The sequence below is a fragment of the Pan paniscus genome, chromosome 5 (genome assembly GCF_029289425.2).
Source record: "Pan paniscus chromosome 5, NHGRI_mPanPan1-v2.0_pri, whole genome shotgun sequence".
In the NCBI taxonomy this organism is placed as follows: Eukaryota; Metazoa; Chordata; class Mammalia; order Primates; family Hominidae; genus Pan; species Pan paniscus.
Window position 1 is genome coordinate 102,994,252 of NC_073254.2, and position 27,131 is coordinate 103,021,382.

Here is a 27,131-nt window from a genome sequence, read left to right on the forward strand (position 1 = left end):
CCTCTGCAGGTCTTGTGCTGCACATATAACCTGCATTTCTGTAGAGCCGCCAACTCTCTCTGTCTTTAACCCTCACCTTCCCTTCAAAACTTAATAATAATGATTAGGAAAATCCATGTGTTTCCCCTGTCTCTCAGCTGACAAGAGATATTAGAAGCCTGTGAATATACCAGATGAGAAGAGAGGCCAGTAGAGCCTGTTATAATAGACAGAGGAAGGAAGACCAGAAGTCATTGAGTCTGACTTAGGGCTCACTGTGGGCAGCATCCCTGGCAGGCGACATTCTGCTTCTACATAGACAGTTTACAGGGACAGGAAGCTCACAACTGTACAAAGAAGACAATGACGCTGCTTATATTCAAACATGAAGACAATGGAAGAAAACCATTTATCTCTTTTGTAATTCTGAAAATTGCTATGTCATGGCATATTCCAACCAGGAAATACTTAGCATAAGGATAACACTGATAAATGACATTACGAAAATGGTTAAGAGGCCGGCACAGTGGCTCACAGTGGCCTGTAATCCCAGCACTTTGCGAGGCCAAGGCAGGCAGATGGCTTGAGGTTAGGAGTTTGAGAACAGCCTGCCAATATGGTAAAACCCTGTCTCTACTAAGAATACAAAAATTAGCCAGGCATGGTGGCAGGTACCTGTAATCCCTGCTACTTGGGAGGCTGAGGCATGAGAATCACTTGAACCCATATGGTAGAGGTTGCAGTGAGCCGAGATCACGCTACTGCACTCCAGTCTGGCTGACAGACAGAGAGTCTGTCTCAAAAAGAAGAAAAAAAGAAAATGGTTAAGAATTTTAGCTATACAGAATAGTGATTTTCAACTTGAGGTGATTTTGTGTACTGACGGGCGTTTGGCAGTATCTGGAGACATTTTCGGTTGTCAACGTAACTGGGAGGGGGTGCTACTGGCATCCAGTGGACAGAGGCCAGGGACGTTCTCCTACAATGTAGAGAGCCCCTAAAACAAAGAATTATCAGCTAGCCCCATTCAGCCTTTCCTCACCCACAAAATGGGAATTCTAACAGGATGTACATGAAATTTATAAAACACTTTATTAAGCCTACTTTGATTTTTTTCATCCACAGCACAGTCCTATGGTTTAGTAAAGCAGGCATTTGAATCTTTGTTTTACATATGAAGAAACAGAAGCTCAGAAAACTTATGAAACTTCCTCAGATAGCAAAGCTCTTAGGTGACAATGGTGGGCTTAGAAAGAAATTGATTTCTAATCCATGCTTTTCCCACTATAACTTTACAGATGAATGACAGAAAACTACAGAGGCTTAGAGACTTCCAATCTTTGGTATTGCCTCAACTATCAAAAGATTTCTTTTGCATGCCTGCGAATATGAACTCAAGATGAGGAACAACTACAAAAGAGGCTAAGCTGATTAAATTAAATAATGCAAAATGGACCCTCCCAGTGAAAAAGAAAAAGTTTAAAATTTGGCTTAATGTCTTCTTTTCATCTGGTTTTTATAGTTTCATTTGCCGAGCACATTATGTATTTTTAAAGACAACATGAAACTGCAATCATCCTTGGGAACAGGTACTGTACAATGCATTTTATTCCTTATATTTAAAACACTGTGAGTTAACATATTTCAAACGCTGATTTTGTGTTCCCTACCATTTATCCATGACAAGAAAAATTACTTCCCCTAACTGCCATTTATTTTAAGAGAGGATAATTTTATTTTGTTCCACACACTGAGAAAGATCTCTGTATTTCATGTTTTTCATTTTATTCCCCAAAGTAAAAGTTTTAAAGCTTCTCAGAGCATATGACTATAGCTGCAGCTTAAAGTTTTGCTGGTTGTTATATTTCTGGAATATAGTTACAAAGTATAAATAATTATTTTAAAAAACAAAAGACAACCCTTTCCTGTCGGTTATAAGATCTGATTTAGTTCTGTACACCTGAATAGTGACACTTGGAAATGGAGAGAGGGAGAGGATGTTAAGATGTCTAAAAATGATGTCTCTGCTTTGAGTAATCTCTAAAAACAATCTTCTTAAACCACAATAAACATGGCCAGGTTGATGTATCATTGACCAAATGTAAGTTTGGGATGCATTAATACATTTGTGTGACACGTTAAACATTTTTTAATGTTATTTTACCCTAGATAACAAATTTATAATAACTGATTTCTCAACATTGATTTAGAACTTTTTATCCTCTGTTTTGTCTTTTCTTTTTTTTTGAGAGAGAGAGTCTTGCTCTGTTGCCCAGGCTGGAGTGCAGTGGCCTGATCTTGGCTCACGGCAACCTCTGCCTCCCGGGTTCAAGCAATTCTCTTGCCTCAGCCTACTGAGTAGCTGGGATTACAGGAGCGTGCCACCACGCCGGCTAATTTTTGTATTTTTAGTAGAGATGGGGTTTCACCATGTTTGTCAGGCTGGTCTCGAACTCCTGACCTCGTGATCCACCCGCCCCGGCCTCCCAAAGTGCTGGGATTACAGGCATCAGCCACTGTGCCTGGCCTTAGAATTTCAATCACTAAAAAGACATATCATCATCACTGGCTACATAGAAAGGCTTTAGAAAGGACTCTTTACACTAAGTAGACAGACACAAACGTTCCTTTTAAAAAGGACATTGTTGACTTAAAAAAGAAAAAACACAAAACTTTCCTTTAGATATGTATTTTTGTCCAGTGCATGTTCAAAGTTATGATCTGAAACAGGCTGTTTTTATGGTGGAAAAGGAAAAGGACAAGGAAAGTTTATGCCCTTTTATTATAAAATCCAGTTTCTTGGCCAGGCGCGGTGGCTCACACCTGTAATCCCAGCACTTTGGGAGGCTGAGGTGGATGGATCACCTGAGGTCAGGAGTTCGAGACCAGCCTGGCCAACATGGTAAAACCCCCTCTCTACTAAAAACACAAAAATTAGCTGGGTATGGTGGTGGGTGCCTGTAATCCCAGCTAATTGGGAGGCTGAGGCAGGAGAATCACTTGAACCCAGGAGGCAGAGGTTGCAGTGAGCTGAGATCCCACCAGTGAACCCCACGGCCTGGGTGACAGAGTGAGACTCCATCTCAAAAATAAATAAACTAATTAATTAATTAAAACAAAATCTAGTTTCCAAGATCCAAATTTCCTTTACAAACATACAATATAAATGTAAAAACAAAAATAAAATTAAAAACTACAACTTTTTCTAGCAGCTAGCAAATATACTTGATGTCTTAAAATAATATTGGGATTAGGTAGTTTTTACTAACTTACTAATTTGGCGTTAATCGCGCCCATGTTGAGGATACCCTAGACTCAACTTTTTGTGTTGGATAAATACTAAAAGATATTCCTCTCAAAAGAAACTATCATCAGAGTGAACAGGCATCCTACAGAATGGGAGAAAATTTTTGCAATCTATCCATCTGACAAAGAACTAATATCCAGAATCTACAAAGAACTTAAACAAATTTACAAGAAAACAAACAACCCCATCAAAAAGTGGGTGAAGGATATGAACAGACACTTCTCAAAAGAAGACACTGATGCAGCCAACAAACATATGAGAAAAAGCTCATCATCACTGGTCATTAGAGAAATGCAAATCAAAACCACAATGAGATACCATCAAATGCCAGTTAGAATGGCGATCATTAAAAAGTCAGGAAACAACAGATGCTGGAGAGGGTGTGGAGAAATAGGAAAGCTTTTACACTGTTGGTGGGAGTGTAAATTAGTTCAACATTGTGGAAGACAGTATGGCGATTCCTCAAGGATCTAGAACTAGAAATATCATTTGACCCAGCAATCCCATTACTGGGTATATACCCAAAGGACTATAAATCATTCTACTATAAAGATACATGCACACGTATGTTTATTGCAGCGCTGTTCACAATAGCAAAGACTTGGAACCAACCCAAATGCCCACTGATGATAGACTGAATAAAGAAAATGTGGCACATATACACCACGGAATACTATGCAGCCATAAAAAGGGTGAGTTCATGTCCTTTGCAGGGACATGGATGAAGCTGGAAATCATTATTCTCAGCAAACTAACACAAGAACAGAAAACCAAACACCGCATGTTCTCACTCATAAGTGGGAGCTGAACAATGAGAACACATGGACACAGGGAGAGGAAGACCACACACTGGGGTCTGTTGGGGGGTGGGGGGCTAGGGGAGGGATAGCATTAGGAGAAATACCTAATGTAGGTGATGGGTTGATGGGTGCAGCAAACCACCATGGCACATGTATACCTATGTAACAAAACTGCACGTTCTGCACATGTACCCCAGAACTTAAAGTATAATAAAAAAAAATTTTTTTTAAAGGTATTTCTCTCTCTGGGCTGGGAGGCTAGCTTCATTCATTCAATCGTTAATTATCTCCTATGTGACACTGATTGTTCCAGCCACAGAGCACACTGAGAAGGAATTTCCGCCTCCTGCTAAAATGAGAGTAGGAGAGGAAGTCAAGGAATTAGGTGATTCCAATCCTAAGGTGGAGTAAATTTAAGATGGACCTTAACACCTGCTGGGAGAAACAAGACTATTTTTGCATTATGAAAGCAAGAGAGCCTCCTGAGACACTACCCAGGAGGAAGCAAAGAGAGCCATAAACCCCAGCATGCCACGGAGTTTGGCACACACTTGATCCCCCTAGGATGCTGGCCTGCTAAATGAATGACTGGCAAAAAGGAAGGACCAAACAAAACACCAAAAATGTGAGAAGCAGTCCAATGAGGAAGAAGATCCTATCCCTCCAAATTGGCAACAATTATGTGTGTAAGGGACAGAAACAATAGACTAAGGGAACATCAGTGTAGCCTTCCAACCCTGGACTTTCTGCACACATTCCGTAAGAACTTTTAAAAGGTAGAGAGAAAAAAAGATGGGTGTCCGTAAATTAAACTTTCACCCTGTATTTGCTTTAAGCCATGAGGCACTATGAAAATTTACATATAACTAAAAAGCTTGTTGATTTAAAAAGTTAGGCTGAGCCTTGTTATGTCTTCTAGCAGACACCTAGGTAAAAGGCCAGCAGTCCACTTACAGGATGAGAAGTACTTTAAGAGATGTGTATGTGGCAGAGGGAAGAAGACTACTGGTGCCTTTTCATCTCTAGATGGGGCTGAAATCAAGGACCACTATAGCAGTTACTGGATCTTGATCCTATTCTTCAACAAAGCAAGTAGGTCCTAGATGTGAACTTCTCCCCACTTCTTTTAGAATAACTGGACTACGGACAGCATTGTTGGCATTGGATGGTGCTATTGTAACACTGTAGTGAACAAGCAGTTCTGATGCTCCCAGTCATATAAAGCAAATCTAGTAACTTTACTAATGAGAGCAAACTGATGGGGCCAACATTGATATAGCAGTCTTCTGATATTACTAAAAATATATTGCCTCTGAAGCACAAAACATTTGTAAGGAAATAATTCTAGGATACCAGTATGGGTGGGTGTTAAAGCACAAGATATAAAATGGTGCTACCTCAATACATGCACACACACTCACAAATCAAAAAGTCCCTTTAATTTCTCCTTCCTATGGAATATCTGCAGGAAGGAACCTGCAGAAGGAAACAGTGGCACTGCTGCAGCTTTGGCCTAGAGTGGTGTTTTGAAAATCACCACTGTGCTGCCCTATTGGCGACAAGCCTCTGACCAAACAAGTTTATTCAGAAACAGAGCTTCTAGAGCTCAGAAATAAAGTGCTTTTCTATAGTATCAACTGAAATATTTTCAATTGCTTAAGGAGAGGTGCCTTTAGCAGCAAAACCATTTTAATATATCATATTTAAAGGAAACCATGCCCACTCTTACATTAAGGTTAAGAAGCATGGCTGGTGAAGAAATGGTATGCTTACAATATCAGTACAACTGGAAATCCCAGGAGGGGCCATGAACCCCTATATTGTGGAACAAAATAGATTTCCACAGATGAATGGGTTCTGTCATTTAAACAGATTTATTTCAGTGGTAATTTTTAAATTCCTATTTTAGCTATAAATATTAATTCTTTTAACAGACATGCAACCAAGAAGAAAACTTGCTTCATGCAGACAAAACGCTTTCTGACCCACTGTGAAGGAAAGAGGAGGAAATAGCTTGTAAGGTTGCGACTGTGGATCCCACTAGTTCTCAGTGGAAAAGTGTCATGGAAACACTATGCAGGCAGTATTGAGATACTTAACGAGTGGCCCTGAGGCCAGGGCTACTTGTGCATGAGGGAATAATTCTGTCCAGCAGGAAGAATGGCAAAAGGTGACCTAACACATTTTTTAAGAGAAAGGGATAAAGAGGGTCATACCTGCCTTTGAAAACCATCCTGGACAATTTTATTTCACACCAGAAATAAAAAAGCCTTACTTCTATTGGTTGATATTCAACAAGTTCTTTATTGCAATTATTGAAACTTAGAGAAGTCGAGACTTATATTGCCTACTATAATTCCTGTTTAAATACGTGATTTATGATTACATGAATTATAGACAAACTTACAAACACAGAAAGGTACACACAAAAAGAAAAATTTTGTGGCTACATCACTTAGGGATAACTACTATTAACATTTTGGATATATATTTCTAGATTTCTATTTTTCTGGACAATTCCGTATAGCTGTTTTGTGAAATAGCGCTTCTGAAACTAAATGTAATATGTATTGTGGTAATTTTCAAATAATATTATACTAGGATATCTTTAATTGCTGCATTATATTTTACTACACATCTGCATCACTTAAAAAAAAAAAAGAGTAAGTGCATAACTTATTTCACCAGAGAGGAGCAGGGCTTGGGAGAGGGTGGTATTGACTGACAGTCCCAGGAAACACTTTCAAATAGTTCAGCCCAGTGCTTCTCAGGTGCTGTCTTTGGATCAGCATTGCTGGCCTCATTTGAGAACGCGTTAAAAAGGCAAATTACTGTGCCCACTCCAGACTTACTGAATCTAGGGGTGGGGCCTAGCAAGGGGTGTTTTAATAGGTTGTCCAGGTGATTCTGATGCCTGCTAGGTTTGAGAGCTGTTGATCTAGTGCAACCATTTTATACAGCTGAGCAAACCATCCTCGAGAAGGGAATTGGATTAAAGCGACATAGCTAATAAGGCGAGGACTCAAACACAGGTCTTCTAACTCCTACTCCAGTGTCTTCATTTCTAGACCAGTGCAAACTCAAAGGTGCTGATTTGGGTGCCCAAAAATCTTTTCAAAAAACATCTTTTTCCTCTAGAAGACAATAAAATTGTCAAGGGAGAAAGGAACAAATTATATCTAGTCCTATTTCCCAATATTAATAAAGGAGCCTGGGCCCACTGTTGACAAAAGGAAAGCCAAGCCCTTTTTGTTCACGATGTAGAGACTGAAGGGGCCAATATCTCAAATTCAAATTGACCTATCATATAAAGCTAGTCTGTTAAAAGTTAAGTGAATGAATTTTCTGGGGGGTGGGAGTTAGCGGGTACAGCTTCTGATATTCCCTGATGTGGCATATGACTAGACTGTGGCATATCACATACGACTACATTCTTTTCTAAATCTAGTCACTCCACATGGGTCTCCAGCAAATTTACTTGCTTAGCTCAGGTAAAGAAAATGGTCACAAATTTGGCTTCAAAATAAGCTACAGTACCACCACCAAAAGTTGGCAAAGAAACTGAGTCTTCCATACATTGCTGAGGAGGGGAATATAAGAGTAGAGCCATTCGAGAAAAGAGTTTGGCAGCTTATTTTTAAAACTAAACATGTAATTACTACATGATCTAACAACTGCAAATTAGGAATTTGTCCCAGAGAAATAGAAACTTATGTTCACATAATAATCTGTACACGAATGTTTAAGGCAGCATTATTTTAATAGCCAAAACCTGGAGTCAGCCCAGGTGACTGGCTAAATTGTTGTACAGCCACACCATGGAACACTGCTCAGCAATAAAGACAGCCCACTATCAATACACATGACTCGGAAGAATCTCTAGGGAATTATGCTGAGTCAAAAAAATCTCAAAAGGTTACATACTGTATCATTCCATTTACATAACATTTTTGAATTGACAAAATTTTACAAGTCAAGGACAGAGCAATGATTGCAGGGGTTAAGGATGGTGGAGAGGGGAGAGAGGGTGTGATTATAAAAGTGCAACAGGAGGGATTCCTGTGTTGATAGAACTGTTCAGTGTCTTGACTATGGTGGTAGATACACAAACATACACAGGTGATAAAATTGTATAGAACTCAGTACACCTATCAACAGACTGTTTAAATTTTTCAGTAGTTTGTATAAGCTCTTTAGTAAATGTTAATATGTTTTTGTGCAGTGAAGAAATTAAGTGCCAAGCATGGTACCATCTCACTAAATCCTTAAAAAATCCACTTGAATTAAATATCTAATTTAATTCTACCCAAATTATAAGTGAAGACTCAAAGGTCAGAGAAGTTAGGTAACTTTTGATCATGGCTGTAAGCTAGTAACAAGACTAGGGGTGTGAGTAGATCTTTGTCTCTGAGCTTCACATTTATTCCATCATAAAAGCTCCCTTCCATTTAATTATGGTGAGAGATAATTGCTATTGTAACTTTAATTGAAGAAGGAATCCATAATCCAATTTTAAGCCAGATTTAGTAGCAGTTGAAATGATGCATGCATTCTTTTTTTTTTTTTTTTTTGTAGAGATGCGGTCTTACTTTGTAGCCCAGGCTGGTCTCAAACTGCTGGCTTCAAGTGATCCTCCCACCTCGGCCTCCCAAAGTACTGGAATTAAGGGTGAGTCACCATGCCCAGCTAGCACCCCATTTTTTTGAGAAGAAAGTAGATTACTTCTTTTGGATTAGTGGTAAGGAGGAGAAAGAAGAGATAGAATGGCAAAGTAAATCCTACTCTTAAGAGAAAATAATTATTTGATTAGAGGAGAAAACTTTGGCAGGGGAGGAGAGCCAACAGGATAGATGGCATATTGGCCTGAAATCTTGGGAAGGAATTTTTGTTAAGTTTAGAAAGCTGGATACGTCACAGTAGCATAGTTGAATCAGTTCAGTAAAAACGATTATGACTTGGAATAATTAAATAACAGGTAAGGTCTGGCAAGAAAGGAATCAAAATGTAACCAGGTGCTCATTTTCTTTAGCTATTTACTACTCAGACATTCCTTTGAAAATATACTTAAGACATGCAAATTTTAAAAAGAAAAACATGCTAATATAGCCATTTAAGAATAAATACCATTTATTTCTTAAGTCTATTGTTTGGACTTGCTGGAAATAAAGAGGGGATCGCAAAACAGTAATTAGCCTGTTTGTTTTAAAGGAGGGGTAAATAATGGCTTATGAGGAGTTTATAAACGGTCATACCACAGAGGGGAACAAGCTGAAAAGCTGAAGAGGATGCTATGTGATGTTTCACCAGAAGCCTTGGGTTTTTTACTTTTAGCCACATGGAAGGCAAAGGGCGTTCTTTTATACAGAACTGTTCACTGAACTTTTCCAGGTCAAGGACAGTGTAGGGTATGGGACCAGAAAAAGACTCTCAGCATTCAAAGCGGTAGATTCTCCATGAGAAGCTGGAAGTCTCAGGTGGCTACCAGGAAGGTGCAGAAAGGTGAATTCTAATTGATATGAAAAGACTGGAGAATTGGAGATAAAGTACAGTAAGTCCCCAGTTAATGTTATTGATAGGTTTTTGGAAACTGTGACTTTAAGTGAAACGAAGCATAATGAACCAATTTTTTATCATCAAAGTTATAATGAAATGACATTGAAGGAAACAATATTATTCAAGAACCTGCCAAATGTCATTTTACTTAAAGTCACAGTTTCCAAGAACCTATCAACCACGTTAAACGAGGACTACTGTACATTACACAGAGAGAAGTAAAAACAGATTAGTGTAAGAAGGCAGCAGTTTGTACACTGCTAGAGGTGGTGGGAGAGCAGAAAAATACAGGCTCTTGGGAGAGCTGAGATTGAATGCCTCCCTGACATTTACTAGCTGAATGACCTCTTGGAGCCTTAGCTCCCTCCAGTTCTGCCCACCAGTGGTTGTGGGGATTAGCAATAAAGGACATAAATGGCCTGGCAGGCCATGGCACAGATGAGGCCTTCGATAAATGGAAGAGCTTAATATTATTATACTAAACCTAAGTGTTTCTTTTAAATATTGCTGCAGATGCATCTCTTTTGCTGTCTGCTGCTAATGAACAAATTCATGTTTAATTGTTTATTTTTAAAGGAGAAGCATAAATGGCTAAATATGTATATAAATATCCAAGGCTTAAATAAGGCTTTTTTTCCTATGTTACCCTAAGTAACAAAACATCTACAAGTGACAGTCACTGAAATTGCAGATATTGCATCTGAAGAAGAAACTATAAACCTATAGCATTTTCAAATATAAGAATGTAGGTTGCTTAGTGTAAAATATCACCTGGTCCTTGAAAAATAACTTGAAGCCCAGAGGCCACTGGCTGGATTGTGTAGGGGGCATCTAAAGGTTTGTAATGGGCAACACTCCTAGGGATTCAAACCAGCACATCCTGGATTGCTGACATAATCCACTCCTGAGAAATTCAACTCTGAATCCAGGATTAATGATTAAGCCATGGACCTTTAATATATGAAACTATTTGGCTGAATAGTCCTTTACTAATACAGGCACATCTCACTTATTCTGCTTTACTTTATTGTACTTTGCAGATACAGCATTTTTTACAAATTGAAGGTTTGCAGTAACCCTGCATTAAGCAAGTCTACTGGCCCCCATTTTTCCAACAACATGTGCTCACTTCATTTTTCTGCATCACATTTTGGTAATTCTCTCAATATTTTGAACTTTTCCATTAATATTATACCTGTTACAGTGATCTATGATCAGTGATCACTGATGTTACTATTGTAATTATTTTGGGGCACCACAAATCATGCCCATATACAGCCACAAACTTAATCGATAAATGTTGTCTGTTCTGTCTGTACCAATGACCAGCCGTTACCCTGTCTTTCTCCCTCTCCTAGGGCCTCCCTAATATCTCACACAAAACAATACTGAAATTAGGCCAATTAATACCCTACAGTGGCCTCTAAATGTTCAAGTGGAAGGAAGAGCCACACATTTTTCACTTAAATCAAAAGCTAGAGAGAAAAATGTTTGGGGCAGGTTAGATCAGTGGATACTAATTTTTTCACTGCAACATACCAACAAACAAGGCCCGCAAGACACAGCTCCTTACTCAAGTCTAGTCATCCCAGCAGTCCTCCCTCCCTGTTCAAACATCTGCTTTTGTTCTCCATAAACCCTTAACAGTAACAATCTGTAGTGTACTTAACTGGTTTTTTTTAGCTTATGAAAAATTTCAAATATTAATATATTCTCTAGTAAAGATACAACAAATCAACATATATTTATTACCCAGAAACAATGATTATGAGCTCACGGCCATTGGTTTCATCCAAATCCCTGCCACAGACCTCTTCTGAAGCAAATCCCAGTCCTATTACTTCACATATAATTCAATATATATCTTTAAAAGAGAAAGACTACTATAAAAATAAAACCACAATGCCATGATCACATTTAAAATATCAATAATTCCTTAATATAACCAAATATCCTGTCAGTGACCAAATTTCCCCAACTAGCTCATACATTTTTTTTTAACAGTTGGCGTTTGTTCAAATCAGAATCCAAATGTGGTCCACGTATTACAACTAATAAGTCTTTTACATTGCTTTTAATTAATAGGTCCCTCTTCCTTCCCTTTTTCTCCATTTGCAATTTGTGTTTCAAAGAAATCAGGCTTTTTGTTCTGCAGAGTTTTCCAAAGACTGAAATGTGACCACTTTTATGCTTTTAGTGTCCTTATGAATTCATGGATTTGAAATATATTTGATATGCTTTAATCCACTGCAGTCATTCTCACTGATACTCAAACCTGCCCATCTTTGTCAGTAAAAACCTCTTCAACTTAGAGCCTAAGTCCTTTTGACATGATCCTAGTAGTTTATAATAATTTGATTACTTTTTCCCTCACTTATGGTAAGACAGAACTCAGTCTTGTCTTGTACATTTCTTATCTCAGACATAGAATCAGCCATTTTCCCAAGAAACATGGTTCCTTTTAGTGGGGAATGGTACTTAGCCACCACATCTGGAGATTGCCTTACTGCTTACAAAGCACTTTGAACACTTAACCTCATGTATACACATAAGACAAGCCACTCCCCTTCTGCAGGCCACTGCCTTCCCTTTTCAAAGTGCAGCAAGAAAACACCCTGCTTCAAGTGTCCTTGTATCCTATTTAGAAACAAGGTCCTAAACTACTCAGAGATGAATCTTTCTATCTGGTTAGCTAAGTAGGACAGGCTAGAAAATACTATCTTAAAACCATCTTAACAGTCGAGTCATTTTATCGGACAAACTAAAACAAAAGAAAGTTCATGAGTCCCTCCCTTTTCCACTGTAATTAAAAGGAAACAGCTAAGCTTTATTATCAGAAAATAGGAATGGAAAAAAGGATCTTTCTAGATAGAGAACTTAATTCTTTTTAAACTAGGTAAAGACATTCCTGTATGGGTAAAAGAAAAATGGAGGGAGGAGTAAGAAATAACTGCTTCCAGAAAAAGTCTCACCACAAAACTCCCTTGGGCATGGAATTATAAAAGTGACTCACTGCCTTATGTGGGGACAGGTTCCTGCTGTTAATTTGCTTGTCAAAACTGCGGAAGGATGAGGTCGGGCTGTTGCTGTGTAGGGGCTGTAAGCACTGGAAGGCTATGCCATAGAAAATTAAAGTAGTTCCGCATACCTGTCTGGCTAATTAGGAGGATTATTTCTAACCTCTAAGGAAAATACTCTCTAAACTCACAGGATGTTTGGAAATGGAAACAAACAAACAAAATCCAGAAGGCATGTTTCACAGTGGTTTTTATAGTTTAGATCAAATTTATTCAGATGGCCAAAGGTTTCTCAGTCCCTGAGTTTCCTGTAAAACTCAAACCAATTACGGGTAGTGGTGGGGGACGTAGGAGGGGAACAGGACTCCTAAAATCAATGACAAAAAGCCTTAAAACAGATCCTTCACAAGAGAAGATAAAGCACATGAAAAGGTGCTCATATCATTGGTTGTTAGGGAAATACAAACGAAAATCATAATGATACCCAGAATAGTTAAATAAAAGATTGGCATCACCAAATGATGTCACTGATGAAGACACGGAACAGCCGGAGCTCTCAGACATGGTTGCTGGGAGTGTAAAATGGCACATGCACTTTGCAAAAGTGTTTAGCAGTTTATTAGAAGTTAAATACACATCTATCCTACAACCCAGCAATTCCATTCCTAGATATGTACCTGAGAGAGATGAAAACAGGTCCACAAAAAGATTTTACCAGAATATTTACAGCAGCCTTATTCAAAACAGCCCCCAATAGGAAACAACCTAAGTGCCCATTAACAGGAGAACTGATGAACAAATTGTGGCATATTTATTCAGTGAAATACTTCTCTGCAACAAAAAAGAATGAACTACTGATAAATGCAATAATAGGGATAAATTGCAAAAACATTATGTTAAGTGGGAGGTCGAGACAAAAAAGAGTACATACAGTATGATTCAATTTATACAAAGTGCAAATATAGACAAAATGAATCTAAGATGATAGAAAATAGAGACAATAGTTTTCAAAGAGGAACGATTAACTGCAAGACACCTGAAGGGAACTTTATGGGAAATGGATATGATCTAAATCTTCTTTTTGGATAATGGTTACATGGGTGTGTATTAGTGGTTCTCAACCAGGGGACATTTGGCAATGCGTGGAGACATTTTTGGTTGTCATAACTAGGGGAATGCTACTGGCATCTGGTAGGTAGAGGCCCGGGATGAACAGGACAGCTCTCTACAATAAAAAAAAATCCATCTTAAAATGTCAATAGTTGGGTACAATGTACACTATTTGGGTGACACTAATGGCTGGACTTCACCACTATACAATTCATCCTTGTAACCAAAAACCACTTGTACCTCTACAGCTACTGAAATACGAAAATAAGAAATAAAACAAAAAGAAACTCAGCAACACCTTTCCTAACTCCAAAATGTGGTTGAAGATTGGGGGAAAAAATTTCATATTTCAATCCTATGAGTTCGACTGCTCAATAAATGCATTACATATACAAACTGTGCTTAATACATGTTTATTAAAAAATATTAGGAGAAAGATGGATGGGGTATAGGACTTCTTGTCAACAGCTCTCCTTTCAAATACACTCTTCCTTTCTTCCCTTCCTCCACTGCATAACTTACTCACGTACTATGCTACTTGAAACTTCCTGAAGGCCTCAGGGAGATATTTATACAGCCAGGGCACAGAGACAGTCCTGGGGTCATAAAGCAGTGTGGGACTGGAGCAGGGCCTGGCTCAGGCTGCAGGTGAGTCAGTCCAGGTTTCCCAGGAAGCCTCAGCATTTCACTCGCCCCTCTCTGTAGTGCCACACTTTTCCTGGCCCCATGGCTCTGTGCTCAATCAATTAATGCAGTCTGAAGTAGTCACAGGGAGTGTGGCAAGTGTGCAGGTGGGTGAGGACTTCTGAAGGGGTTACCCCTGTCCCACAGGTCACAGTAACAAACTGGCAACGGACTTCTGTGGTTCTCTCTGAATCTAACAGAACATTCCTGATACGAAGTTAAAAGTTGTTCTTCAGTGGAAAGAAAAATGGATCCAAAAATATGCCGTGAACTAGTAGTTTAGGGTACCGGTACTATTAACTCTGATGTTTGCAGAAAACAAGTAGCTTACAACTCAGGTTACCAAAGTTGAATTGCATAAACATTTTCTTCCTTGGGGGAATCTGAACTGTATAACATTAGCCTTTCTGCCAGTGATTTTCAGGCCTTCCCTAATACTTACAATGGTACCCAGAATATATTCTCTGCTAAGCCTGGAGGCAGCCCTGAGTCAGCTTTTCCCATTACCTGTACAGCTAAGCCATTCCAGACAGATATTATTCAGAAATGCCTCGAGAGGAGATGCTGCAGAGCTCCTTCAATATTCTGGCCCTCTCTGCAGCTAAGAATTTTTTCCTTAGGTTTAAATTAGCTGACTTTTAACATAAGCATTCACATCTGCTTTCTTTCCCTTTGTGCAAGGGTAGCTGCTTCAAATTTTGGGTGGGGCAAATTAGAACTCTCAGGTTGGAAAAGCTGCTCACAAAAACTTCATCACTTACTCACTCTTAGAAGCTTCAAGTTTTGTACTTGTCTGTCACCTTCATGTTGATTCTCTGGGATTCGAGGTCTATGAGCAATGAAGCCCATTAGCTAAATTCTTTTGGAAACCTGACAACATCGCACTGTGCAGTTGTTCCTGTGGGCACATCTGCTGCACAGTAGGGGAATGAAATTGGATGCGATCCTTCCCCTTCCTCCCAACTTCACTGTTTAAAATGGCACTGAGTTTTAGAAGTGATCTTGGGGGACAAGAAAGGCACCCTTGCACTTTGGTCACTACCCTCAATGTGTTCAAATGCTCCAGCTTTATGTTCATCATCGATTAAACACTTGAATTTGTGATTCCCGAAAGCTACTTCTTAGACTGGGATTCAAGAAAAGAGGAAAAGCACTGGTGATTTTAAATTCCCACACTTTGCCTGTGACACAGTCCACACACACAGACACTGAGTAGGGAACCAAATGCCTCTTCCTGACGACACTTTGTGCTTTAGATTTCCCAACAAAACCCTTGCGTATCCACTCCTGCCTGCAAAAGGACCATTCATGTGGAAGCACATCTTATCTAAATCTCTGTATATCTCTCTATGAGGTCTTGTACACAGAAGGTTTTCAGTAAATATTTGTTGCCTGAATGAATGATTGGACAAATTAATTATATAACTAGAATCTAGGTTTATTACTTTTCTGCATCAACATCAGAGAAAATAACCTTTTATAGGATGGAGCTGAAAAGAGACTGGGAGATTTGTTATTTTCAACCCCAGTACTCTATTACTTCCACATTACTTGGCAAAACATCCTGCCCAGAAAATGATCTGCTCTTTAAAACTTTGCTCAGAGCTCTGCTCTGTACTGCCTCACAAGCCTCAAAGTTGAGACCAAGGTGCCACAGCCCTCACTGCTCTCCTGGTTCTGCAGAGATGGCTGTCACAGAGCAGCATTCCAGAGGCTCCATGGTGATTTCCTATTTCTTTTCTTTCTTTCCCAAAAGCTGTTGGGGTAACATTGCAAGAGTCCAAGAATTAGAATTAGGTGATACATTTTCAAGTTGAAAACATAAAAATAAACTCAATTGGCAAGTGATTTAAAATGTACGAATTAGGCAGGTGGTGACACTGACAATGTGAAGATTGTTCTGAGTGTTATTCTGAACACTGCAGTATAGTTGGGATCTTAACAATCACTGTGGCTCACCAATTTTTCAAATGTTTACTTTCCATGCATATTTTGTGTCATCCTAGTCTGTTTAACTCAAAAGATCTAATCCCACCAGATCACCTATAATTAGAGAGTGATGATGCATTCTTAGAAGACAAATATAGACACCACAGAGGTGATGCATCAGCAGTCTAAAAATAATTAATTCTTATCCTCACAAGGCCACCTACACCAAGACACTTGGGAACAGTTCACTATAGCCATAATGTCATAGAAGGATGGAAAAATCATTTTTCTTATCTGTAGAAGTAGGTCACAGCAAGAACATTTTGGCAAAAAAAAAAAAAAAAAAAACAAAAAACTCAGGGGGGACATGAATAGATTTTGTGACAGTCTTTTCATTTATTACCTTAATGCAAGACTTGATCATCAGTTCATTGTGTACTCTCCAATCATCTTCCTACATGGTAAAGGACCAGAATTGAAGTTTTGAAATGCAGTATTTGGGGACACAGCAAAAAGCTTCATTACCAATATACTGCTTCTAAATGGAATAACAAGGGCCCAAACATTTGAGACAATAACTGGTTTTTGTTGTTTTTCTAATTACATGAAAATAAAACTTATAAATTAGAATACTTCTCACAAGTCTGAGCTAGGCAATATATAGTCACAGAGGCTAAAGGTTAGCTGAGAGTTTCCCATAGCAACCTTTTAAACTCAGCACATGGGCCACATGTGAGACAGATTTTATTTCTTTCGAGACTTTCATTTAAACACATTGATCAGCTCTTTCAACAATGATCTGAGTTTTGTGCATTTCACTAGTGCTGCTGCCTTCTAAATAATGAATAGTTTTCCCCAATGAAGGTGAGGGGGTAGAAAAAGGGGATGTACAGGATTAGGACGGGGGATCACCACATTTACACTGATAATTTTATAATCTCAGGAGAAGTCATGGGAGGAGCTGATTATGTACCCTGCTTAAAGCTTTCTCCTGTCATCGGTCAGAAAGGCTGGATACTCTTCCTGTGCTAGCAGCTGCTCTAACTAATGCTGTACCTCCTTAGAATCACACATTTGGATTCACAGGCTGACTGACACTGGACTTTCTTCCTGGGGAACAGAAAACATGTCTGCAGGAAACCAGGCTTCTCTCCTAACTATAAGCTCTTATTGACCTACATTTTTAAGAAATTTGTTCTGAAGTTCTGATAAGGATTAGAACCCATTCTTTGGCTCCAACAGAGCTACTCATTTGGGCACACAGTCCTTCCTCCCTTCCCTCAAATGTACTAAAAAGATTTCTTCCATGCTTTTTTTTTTCTTGCTAAGAGCAATTCTATTTCATTTTTCACAGAATATGATTTTCTATGTTCACTTTATCATTTTTACTCCTCTGTCATTAATGACCTTCGAGCTTAGTCAGTTATTCTATGCTTTTTTTCTTCTGCATTCATCCTTTTTTCCATTTTAGCACACTGAAGGCCAATTTTACAATGAGTAAACTGTAAAACTGTGTCCCAGTTCTCCTAGAGACAATCTTCTTTCTTTGAGCTATTAAACTGGAATTTTTGGATTTTTTTTTTAATCAAGGCTTTGTCACAGAACAGGTACAATCATTACAATGTAAAATTAGTCTTTTTTCCAATGAAAGTGGTGTAATACTCTACTTTCGACTTATAACTACACAGAAGGATTTGGGAAGCGGAATATAAAAAACCTATCAAGAGCTTCAAAGAGTTATGTGCAAAGTTATATGATGTTTTGTTCCTGAAATATAGAAATAAAGTCATACCAGGGTATAATGCTAAAATTTTGCTTTCTGTATTTGCTATTGCAAAATTAGTTCATTTAAACCTTGTAGAATAAACTGCCTTTCATTCACTCATACATCCATGTAGTCATCCTCTGGATGTATTCATTGGGTTCCTCCAATGTGTCAGGCAATAAAAAGCAAATCAAAATAAAACAACAAACAACCTTTTTTTTAAATCTTGAGAATCTTGTCAGTGGTTATTCTCTATTGTAGGTATGCCACTCTCCTCCAAAATGATCTCATACATGGTATTCACCTGCAAAAGATGAGGAGCCACAGTAACAATAAACCTACCTGCAGGCAGATTCACTAAGGTGGACAGTTTTACAGGACTGTTTCACTAGTTATTAACTGAAAGCCCAGTGGCTATGCAATCCAGTGGGGAAAAAGAGGCTTTAGAATCAAATAACCTGTGCTTAGATTCTCGCTCTGTGGTTTGAGGCCAATATGGCTTTGACTTAGCTTCTCTAAGCCTCAGTTTCCTCATGTGAAAAACAGAAATAGCTGCCCAAGTACCAAAGGGTGGTTATAATCACTAAGTGAATTAAAATCCACAAAGTTTCTATCACTGTACTGTTGCAAGGTTGACGTCCAATAAATTATAATTTTAGCAGCAGCATTATTATGGCTGGGTTTTAGAGCCTGGGAGAAATAACTGCCCCAGGCAAAGAATTCTTTTTTCTCAGAAATGACAGGGTTAATTTCAAGTAGGCTGAGGATAACTAGGTTGTAAAAGAAGTGTAGCACATGTCTAACCCAACCCTTCTTCTCTCTTGAGTTGTGCTCCTACTTCATTTACCCATGACCCACTTATTCATTATCTCCATAGATGCCCCTTTACATTAGCATCCCATTCACTGGGCCTTACCTGTCACCATTATCTTTTCCTCTATCATCCAAACTTATTTAGATACAGTTTAACTCAGGGCATTAGTGTATTACTTTAAATGAGTCAAGGGAAGGGAAGGTGATAAATCAGTTTACTTTTTGCTTGGGGATGGAGGTGATGGAAATGTGAGGAAGAGGACTGGATAGCTGGATCAAAACAAAATAAAACAAAACAAAACAAGCCCAGAACTTAATGATTCAAACTTAACAGCAGAAAGTGTCTTTTTACATATAAGTATGTCAATATTGACCTGCTTATCAACTACAACATTCACATCTAGCCTGAGTGAAAGGAAAGGCCATTCCCTCATAAGCTAAAAATGAATAAATGGATGCAAACAGCATATGGTTGGTCATAGAGAGGACTACTGACTTCTCACTTTGGCTCACAGAATTACAGAAGACTACAGCTGAATACAGAATGCTAGAGTTTAAGAGACAGAGACACTGAGGCCCAAAAATGTCTTACATGACTTGCTGAAGGCAATCCAGCTACTAGCTGCAGAGCTAAAACCAGAACCTAGATTTCTTTCAGTTTCCTCCAAAACTAATTTAAAATGATGAAGGTATAGTGTGTTTAGGTGGTTAGAGTTATATTTTGTTTTTGTTTATTTTTATTTTGTTTAGTGTGAAAAAGATGCAGTCTGACTTTTAGAAAGGGCTTAGGTCTGAGGAATTTATGTGCCTTGGTGATGGTGGAGCAGTCCATGAATGCTTTGAAATAGCACAGAAAATTTCAAGCAGATGCACTTTTTTAAAGGAATAGGACCCAAAGCTTTTGTCAGATTCTTAAAGGTGTCAGTGAACAAAACCAAGTGAAATGCAGTGGATTGGGTAGAGACCAGAGCAATTAGACCAGTGGTTTCCAAGGTGCCACAAGTGGAAATGTGTCCAGTGCAGACACAGACGACATGGGGTAGGGAGAAGTTGGCTGGAAAAGTGGACTCTACTGTGGCACCTCGGCATCAAGCAGGGCAGCTTTACTTTCTCTCTGCTTTCCAAATTAGTGTTCTGCTCCATTAGCTGAAGGAAAGGCTTCTGCTGCCAGGAGTAGGAGAACTGATATCCTTGTTAGACTGTATCCTATACAATATTAACAAAGCTGTGACCTCCACACTCATTTTTGAAAAAATAATTTATAGCATTCTGCAAAGAGCCCCTTATCTACTGCTGTTCTATTACTTCCCCATTTAGCAATCAAGACGATACCTTTTGCTTCCCAACATCTTTGTGAATGCCTGCTGGTGGTAAGAAAATATGAGCGATGAACTGAAGCTGCTTATGAAAAAGAACCTATGTCCATCCTCTCTCATCCTGAGAGGATAATGGAAATTACTTTTTTCCATTTCCCTGGCTTCTCACAGGATGATCTTCATCCCAAAGGTCTGGGTGTTGCTATAGTTGTACCTGAAACCCTGAGTGGATTGCCCACCTTTTTCTCTTTTATAACCTGTGGAATGCTCTCCCTTCCATTTTTTCTTCAGACAATAAAGAGTTGAGGGCATATTTTTAGAAGGAAAAAGTTTTAAGTTTTATAGAATGTTCTATAACTTGGGATAGGGAAAAATGAGATCTAGCAAAAAGTAATAAAGCTTAGGAAGCAGTATATTTGGTCATTTTCAGCCAAAATTAGAGCTTCATGCCTCTAAGACACAGCCTAAATAATGTTGTGTTGCATTAACCTTGAGCTATAATATGGCAAAAGTAGATTACAGGAGATCACAGAAAAAATAGTTATAACAGCAGCAGCTAGCAGGAATATTTTGGCAAGCAATCGCTCTTACAGATTCCGTTATAAACATCAGGATCACAGATGGGGCCTGTATGAGTCTGTACAAAATTCGAGTATAAATATTAAATATATGACTTCACAAATAAGTACCATACTGGGAAATGACCACCCCGCCAACAAGTTTTGTATGTTTGTCTTATTTAGCTTTCACCTGCCTCACTGAACGTGTTTCTGAAGGATGGCAGAACCCTGGGGTGGGAGGGGTAGTGACAGATCAGCTGGTCCAACTCTACCTCTCCCGCCCACCACAGGTGCAACCATTTCTTCTTGTCAACATGCTCTCTTTGAATTATAATTTTTAAAGATATTCTATCATTGAACAGCTGGGCTTACACCCAGTAATGTTCCAGGTGTTGCAAGTTACCTTATAAAAGTGTAAGATGATAATCCTCTTTAAAAGGAACTTATGATCTCACTGGAAACTGAGACAGACACTTGAGCAGCTGTTAGTCATGCTATGTGTGACAACAGGTAGAGCAGGAAGCGATGCAAATATCAGTGTTGATCTTATTGTCTTCTTTGATATCCTTTACAATACCTAATATTAGGTATATGACAAGCTTGTTGAACAAGAGTTCAACAGAGCACTGGGCTGGGAGATAAGAGCCTGGTCTCTAACAGTCATTGAAGTAGATGTTTAGAATTAGAAATGGCATAGTCATAGGGACAAAAGTCATAATCATTTATTTAGTATTTATTATATTCCAAGGACTTGTCATATATTCATTGACTTTATCATTACAATATCCATAAGGTAAGTAATATTCTTATTATACAGACAAGACATCTTCCCTGAGGTCCTGTGGCCAGTGTGTGCAAGGGTTGCAATTTCACACCACACCTGTCCAATTTCTAGGCCCATACCCCAGTCCTGCCCAAGTCTAGCCTTTTCTGAGATTCTGTACATCTGTGTCAAAATATCCACTATGTCATTTTCAATTATTAAATATAGCAAGACCCATGAAGTATTTAGACATTACTGACATCTAAGTATGTAATAATATTCTACTTCTTACATTCATACATCTTAACTACTATTACTACAGCAGCTGTAAGACAACATAGAAGAACATAGGTCACACATCTTATTTAGTTTCCAGAGGTTCACACTGAAGGCTGGCACAATCAGAATACATTAATAACTGGTAAATTATGTAGCTATTTTATTTAGCTTCAATAAATGAAATATTGAGTTGAACTTGAGATATGTGAGTACTGAAATGAATAAATATTGTGTTGCTGACTGAAAGCAGAAAATACAAATCTGACAAAGATTTAACGATATGGTTACCAGAAAATTACTGTAGACAAATAACATCTACGTACATTTCAAGTGTAACTTTCAAACAGGAAAAACAAATACAAATGGGATCTATCTCTAGTTCTAAGGATGATCTCATGCTTTCAGCTGAAGGTACAATCACTTTCTGATATGGCAACAAACTAGGGGGACTTGCATGTAACACCTGTGTGTGCTCAGCTGGACCCCCGATACCACCTTTATTTAGTTTTAGAATGTTTCAATTAATCTACCCAGCTTCCTGCCCTAAGAAGTCAGACACTGGTTATTAAAAGCCACTTTCTCCTACTGTGTCTAAAAACGAACACTGATAATTTTAGAGAGGGAGAATACCTGGGAGCACTTAAAAAAACCAAAGGAAAAGCTATGGTTCTGCCTCCAAATCCTGCTTTATCCTCCTTTTCTAAAGAATGTGAAATAAAATGACAGTTCAAAATGAGAGCTTTTTCCCAATTCATATTCCCAGCATTGAAATAAAGATGTAAATTCTCATAATGAAATTAATTTGCACTCTCCTGAGAGATTACAGGAGTCAACTGGGAAGAAAGAAGGAAGGGAAGAAAGGAGAAAGGAAGGAAGGCAAGACTAGCGCAAATGTTAGGACAGGCAGATAGCTAGACATGAACAGGAGGGGGAAGCCCCTGAGAAAAGGAGGTCTGGAAAATCTCACACCCCAGAGACCACCCAAAACATGCATGCTAGATACGAGCAGAGAGGAGGCAAAATACGTATGCAGGAAGGAACACCCTCGGACATCCCTTAAGATGCCCAGTAATTGCTCACTGTGCAGTTCAGCTGTCAGAAGGTAGCTAGCTACATGCCGATAGGGAAGGAAAGAGGGCAAAGGTGAAATTCCTAAGAGGCATGCAGGTGCAGTAAGTACATATTTAACCACTATGAGACCTCCCTGGGGTGATGGTAATGAGCACGATTAGGAAGGATTCATATCCAACACTGAGCCTGTACCTCTGTATCAAATGACAGTAAGGGAGAATCCCACAAACCTGGAATGGGAACTAGGTGGGGGAAAGGCAGAGACTTAAGGCAGAAGTGGGAAACCAGACAAAGACAAAGGCAGAGACTTAAGACAGAAGCACAAACTTAAAGAGTCTGATGTAAGAAAAACCTCAACGCAGAACTCTCAGGGCTGCTGGCTCATTCTTTTTCTAGCGGCTCACTCTGCCTTGTCTTTCGGAGTGTGCTGTCTCTCTAAACTCTGCCACTGCTTAACCCTTGCTGCTATTGTAGCTGTTTTCCAGCCGGACCAGCCTGCTCCTTTCTTAAACTCTACTTCCTTTGACAAACTCTCTGCTCTTATTTTCCTTCAATAAACTCCCTGCTCTTTATTTTCCTTCAATAAATTCTCTGCTTTCTTTGCTAAATTTGTCTCTTGGCCAAATTCTTTCTCCCAAGTAAGACAAGAACCAAGGACTCATGTACTTTCTGGTAAAACAAACAGAATTGAAATGGATGCAGGGAGAAAATGGAATTATCTTTTCAGTTTTTGGGAATAGTTTCATATTTCTCTTCAAGTTGTCTTTTAATTTCTAAAAGAAAAATTCTCATTTACCCTTCTATCAGGGAAATAAGATAATGGGTAAAAAAAAAAAACAAAAATAAAAACAAAAAAAACCCCCCTTTCACTTCCTGAATCTCATTGTCATATGAACCCTTCACCAATCTGAGCTTTTCATGCTCTTCATATGTATGACTTATTATAAAGGTACAAGGTTTCTAAAGTCATTTTACAAATGAGAAAATGATGGTATCAGGTATTAAGGAACACATCTGAGTTTACAAAGTTGAAAAACAAAACAAAGCATTTCCCAGACAGGTTCCTAGTAGCTTAAATAATCAAAATACCATGGAAAATAGAATTTGTTGTAATAGGATGAATCATTGAGATAAATACTAGTGTACTGTCTCCTTTGTTGCTATGGATTTGAAACCGGCCCAAATGTCCCATAGAACTGATATATACAGTCTTTTTAAATAAACATAGAAATTGACCCTTCTGGTCTTAAAATTTACATTGGTCTTATCTGAGTTCCTTCCTCAGGCCTCCTAGATAGTATCAAGGAACTGAAACTCACCAGATCCAGACAATGAGAAGCCAGACCCCCTCATCTCTCATGATTTCTTCACTTCTCCCTAATTCCTCTTTACCTGCATGTAGTTACATTTCTTCCCTGCTGTATATATAAGCCCCCGGTTTTAATCGGTCAGGGAGATGGATTTGAGACTGATCTCCCATCAGCTGCAGCACCCAAATAAAGCCTCTTCCCTGGTAATGCTCATCTCCATGATTGGCCTCCTGTGCAGAGAGTAGCAGGACTTAGATCCATCTCCTGGTGTTTTGGCAACAGATTCATTCACAAAAGCATTATATGAGCGTGTCCACTTTCTTCCTCTTCCCCCATGTTTAGAAAGGGCAAAAAGACCTAGTGTTTTGAATCCTGGCCTCCCTTGCCCATCCTTAAGACCACAGCTTCCAGAGGCAAGGGAAGTGGCCACCCCAAGAGGAGAAAGTAGACTTCTTGGGATGTAAGTATTAATAAGAAGAGGGGTGGGTTAAGTTCCCAAGTGGTGGTGACCCATGCTCTTCTTCAGTGGCTGGCCTTAGAAGTATCAGGACCTGGCCAGGCACGGTGGCTCATGCCTGTAATCCCAGCACTTTGAGAGGCTGAGGCAGGCAGATCACGAGGTCAGGAGATCGAGACCATCCTGGCTAACACGGTGAAACCCTGTCTGCACTAAAAATACAAAAAAATTAGCTGGGCGTGGTGGCAGGCGCCTGTAGTCCCAGGTACTTGGGAGGCTGAGGTGGTGTGAACCCAGGAGGCGGAGCTTGCAGTGAGCCAAGATCACACCACTGCACTCCAGCCTGGGCGACACAGCAAGACTCAGTCTCAAAAAATAAAATAAAATAAAATAATAATAATAATAAAAGAAGTATCAGGACATGCAAGGACAGATGATAATAAGAATGCCAGTGGAGACCCTGGAGGTAACAGCACAAGGTTCAATTACTAGCATGGCATAGAGGAAGTAAAATCACCAGGGAGACTGCCTACTTTTGAATTTGGGCAAGGAGTGTCTTCCCAGCAATCTTTTTTCTGATTTTCCTGGACTGATGGACCTGGTTACTTTAGGAGAATGAGAACTTGCTTGAGAACACACAGACATTGTGGTTTCGACATCTATCCCAATACTGGCAATTGGGAAACAATGTCACACAAGAAAAAGAAGGTTCATTGAAAACACTACTTGAGAAAACTGTACATCAAGTATCACCGAATGAAATTTCTGTACTACAAAAGTTACATTTTCCAAGTCTGATTTATAACATTATGCTTCAAATGGAAAAAATATATATAAATCATATTAAGAAACCACTTTCATAGGAAGAAGTATCTATTAACACTATAACCAAATACCACACAGTTGACTGAAGTTGTGGGAGAGAAGTAGTTTGAGATGAATTATGAAACAAAGGGGATCCATGTTTAGTAATGAATCTTTAAAGTCCTTGGCCAAAGTTTCTCTTCTTATCCAGGCTAACAAATGTATTTTGGGATATGACATCCAGAAAAATCCTTGGGAAGTATTTTAAGAGTAATTTTTCTTAGAGGACACAAAGTAGTAAGAGACAAGGTAAATTGGCTTCTGCATTCCTTTGATACACATATCTTTTTAATATGATAAGACCACACTGATCTATAATAGCACCATTTAAATGAAAATGTAAGATATATTACACATTTTGCTGCCTTTTAAAATAACAATGCACCAAATATAAACAGATTCCATCTAGCATGATTTCTTTTCTCGATGACCCAAGGTCAACATTATGAATTACCTGTTCATTGTGTGACCTTGGGCAAGTGATATGAACCTCTCCAAAGTTTCGGTGTCCTCCTCTTTACTATGGGAATGGTAGAATTTTGATGGTGGATTAAATGAGATCTTCCTAATAAAGCACTTGGTATAGAGCCCCATACATTATTAAGAATCAACCCAAAATGTTAGCCACTGCTACTTTTTCACTTATTTCCTTTCTCTTGACTGTGGTCTCAAAAATTGAGGTTGACCTATATATGTAATGTTTAAAGAAGTTACCACGTAAGATTTACAACTTCGACTTCTCTTCTAGGAAAACAAACAAACAAACAAACAAAAAAAAAAGGAAGAAAAGATTTAACTCCCATTTTTTCCAGTATGGTAGCCTGATGTCAGAGGAAGCCCTCTCAGTATAGAAAACTAAAAATGCTGATTTTTTTTTTTTTTTTTGAGACAGCATCTTGCTGTGTTGCCCAGGCTGGATACCCAGGCTGGAGTGTAGTGGCACAATCTTAGGTCACTGCAACCTTAACCGCCAGGGTGCAAGTGATCCTCCTGTCTCAGCCTCCCAAGTAGCTGGGGCTACAGGTGCCCACCACCATGCCCAACTAATTTTTATATTTTTAGTAGACTGGGTTTTGGCATGTTGCCCAGGCTGGTCTTGAAATCCTGAGCTCAAGGGGTCTGCCCATCTTGGCCTCCCAAAGTGCTGGGATTACAGGCATGAGCACCTGGCCCTGAATATTTTTAAAAAATCTTTTAAACACATAGCTGAGCTATCAGGAGAATAACCAAATCCTCTGAGGTAGGAAAAATTCCTGAAGCCTCTTGGTAAGCCAGGGCTGAAGACAGAATTTTCCCTAAGGCTTCTGCCCATCCTGGAAGGTCTAGACTTGTGCTTGTGCTTTAAACCTATGAAAGGCTGAGGGTCAGCAGACAAGCCTGGAGCCATGCAAAATAGCACACTGGATCACACACCCCTGAGATCCTTCCTTCTTCCTCCATACCACTCGCCCATAGTAAACGAACTGGAGAAAAAAAATCTACCTTTTAGAGGCAGATGGTGAATGAAGCAACTTGCCTGTCTCAGCCTCAGCTCAGAACGTGGCATGGAGGGTG

The 27,131-nt window shown here is 39.0% G+C and overlaps 1 protein-coding gene across 5 annotated transcripts in view; it reads right to left on the reverse strand.

Annotated features, from left to right (window-relative positions):
* Positions 1-27,131, reverse strand: part of UBE3D (ubiquitin protein ligase E3D) — a 474,449-nt gene that overhangs the window by 301,813 nt on the left and 145,505 nt on the right. Inside the window, exon 10 of one of the 5 annotated variants that reach the window (XM_034962437.3) lies at positions 15,163-18,448. The exons of the other annotated variants lie outside the window; for them this stretch is intronic. Coding sequence (XP_034818328.1) covers positions 18,383-18,448 — 66 coding nt within the window. The 3' untranslated portion in view covers positions 15,163-18,382. Of the gene's footprint in view, positions 1-15,162; positions 18,449-27,131 lie in introns of those variants that run through there. 5 annotated transcript variants of the gene reach the window in all.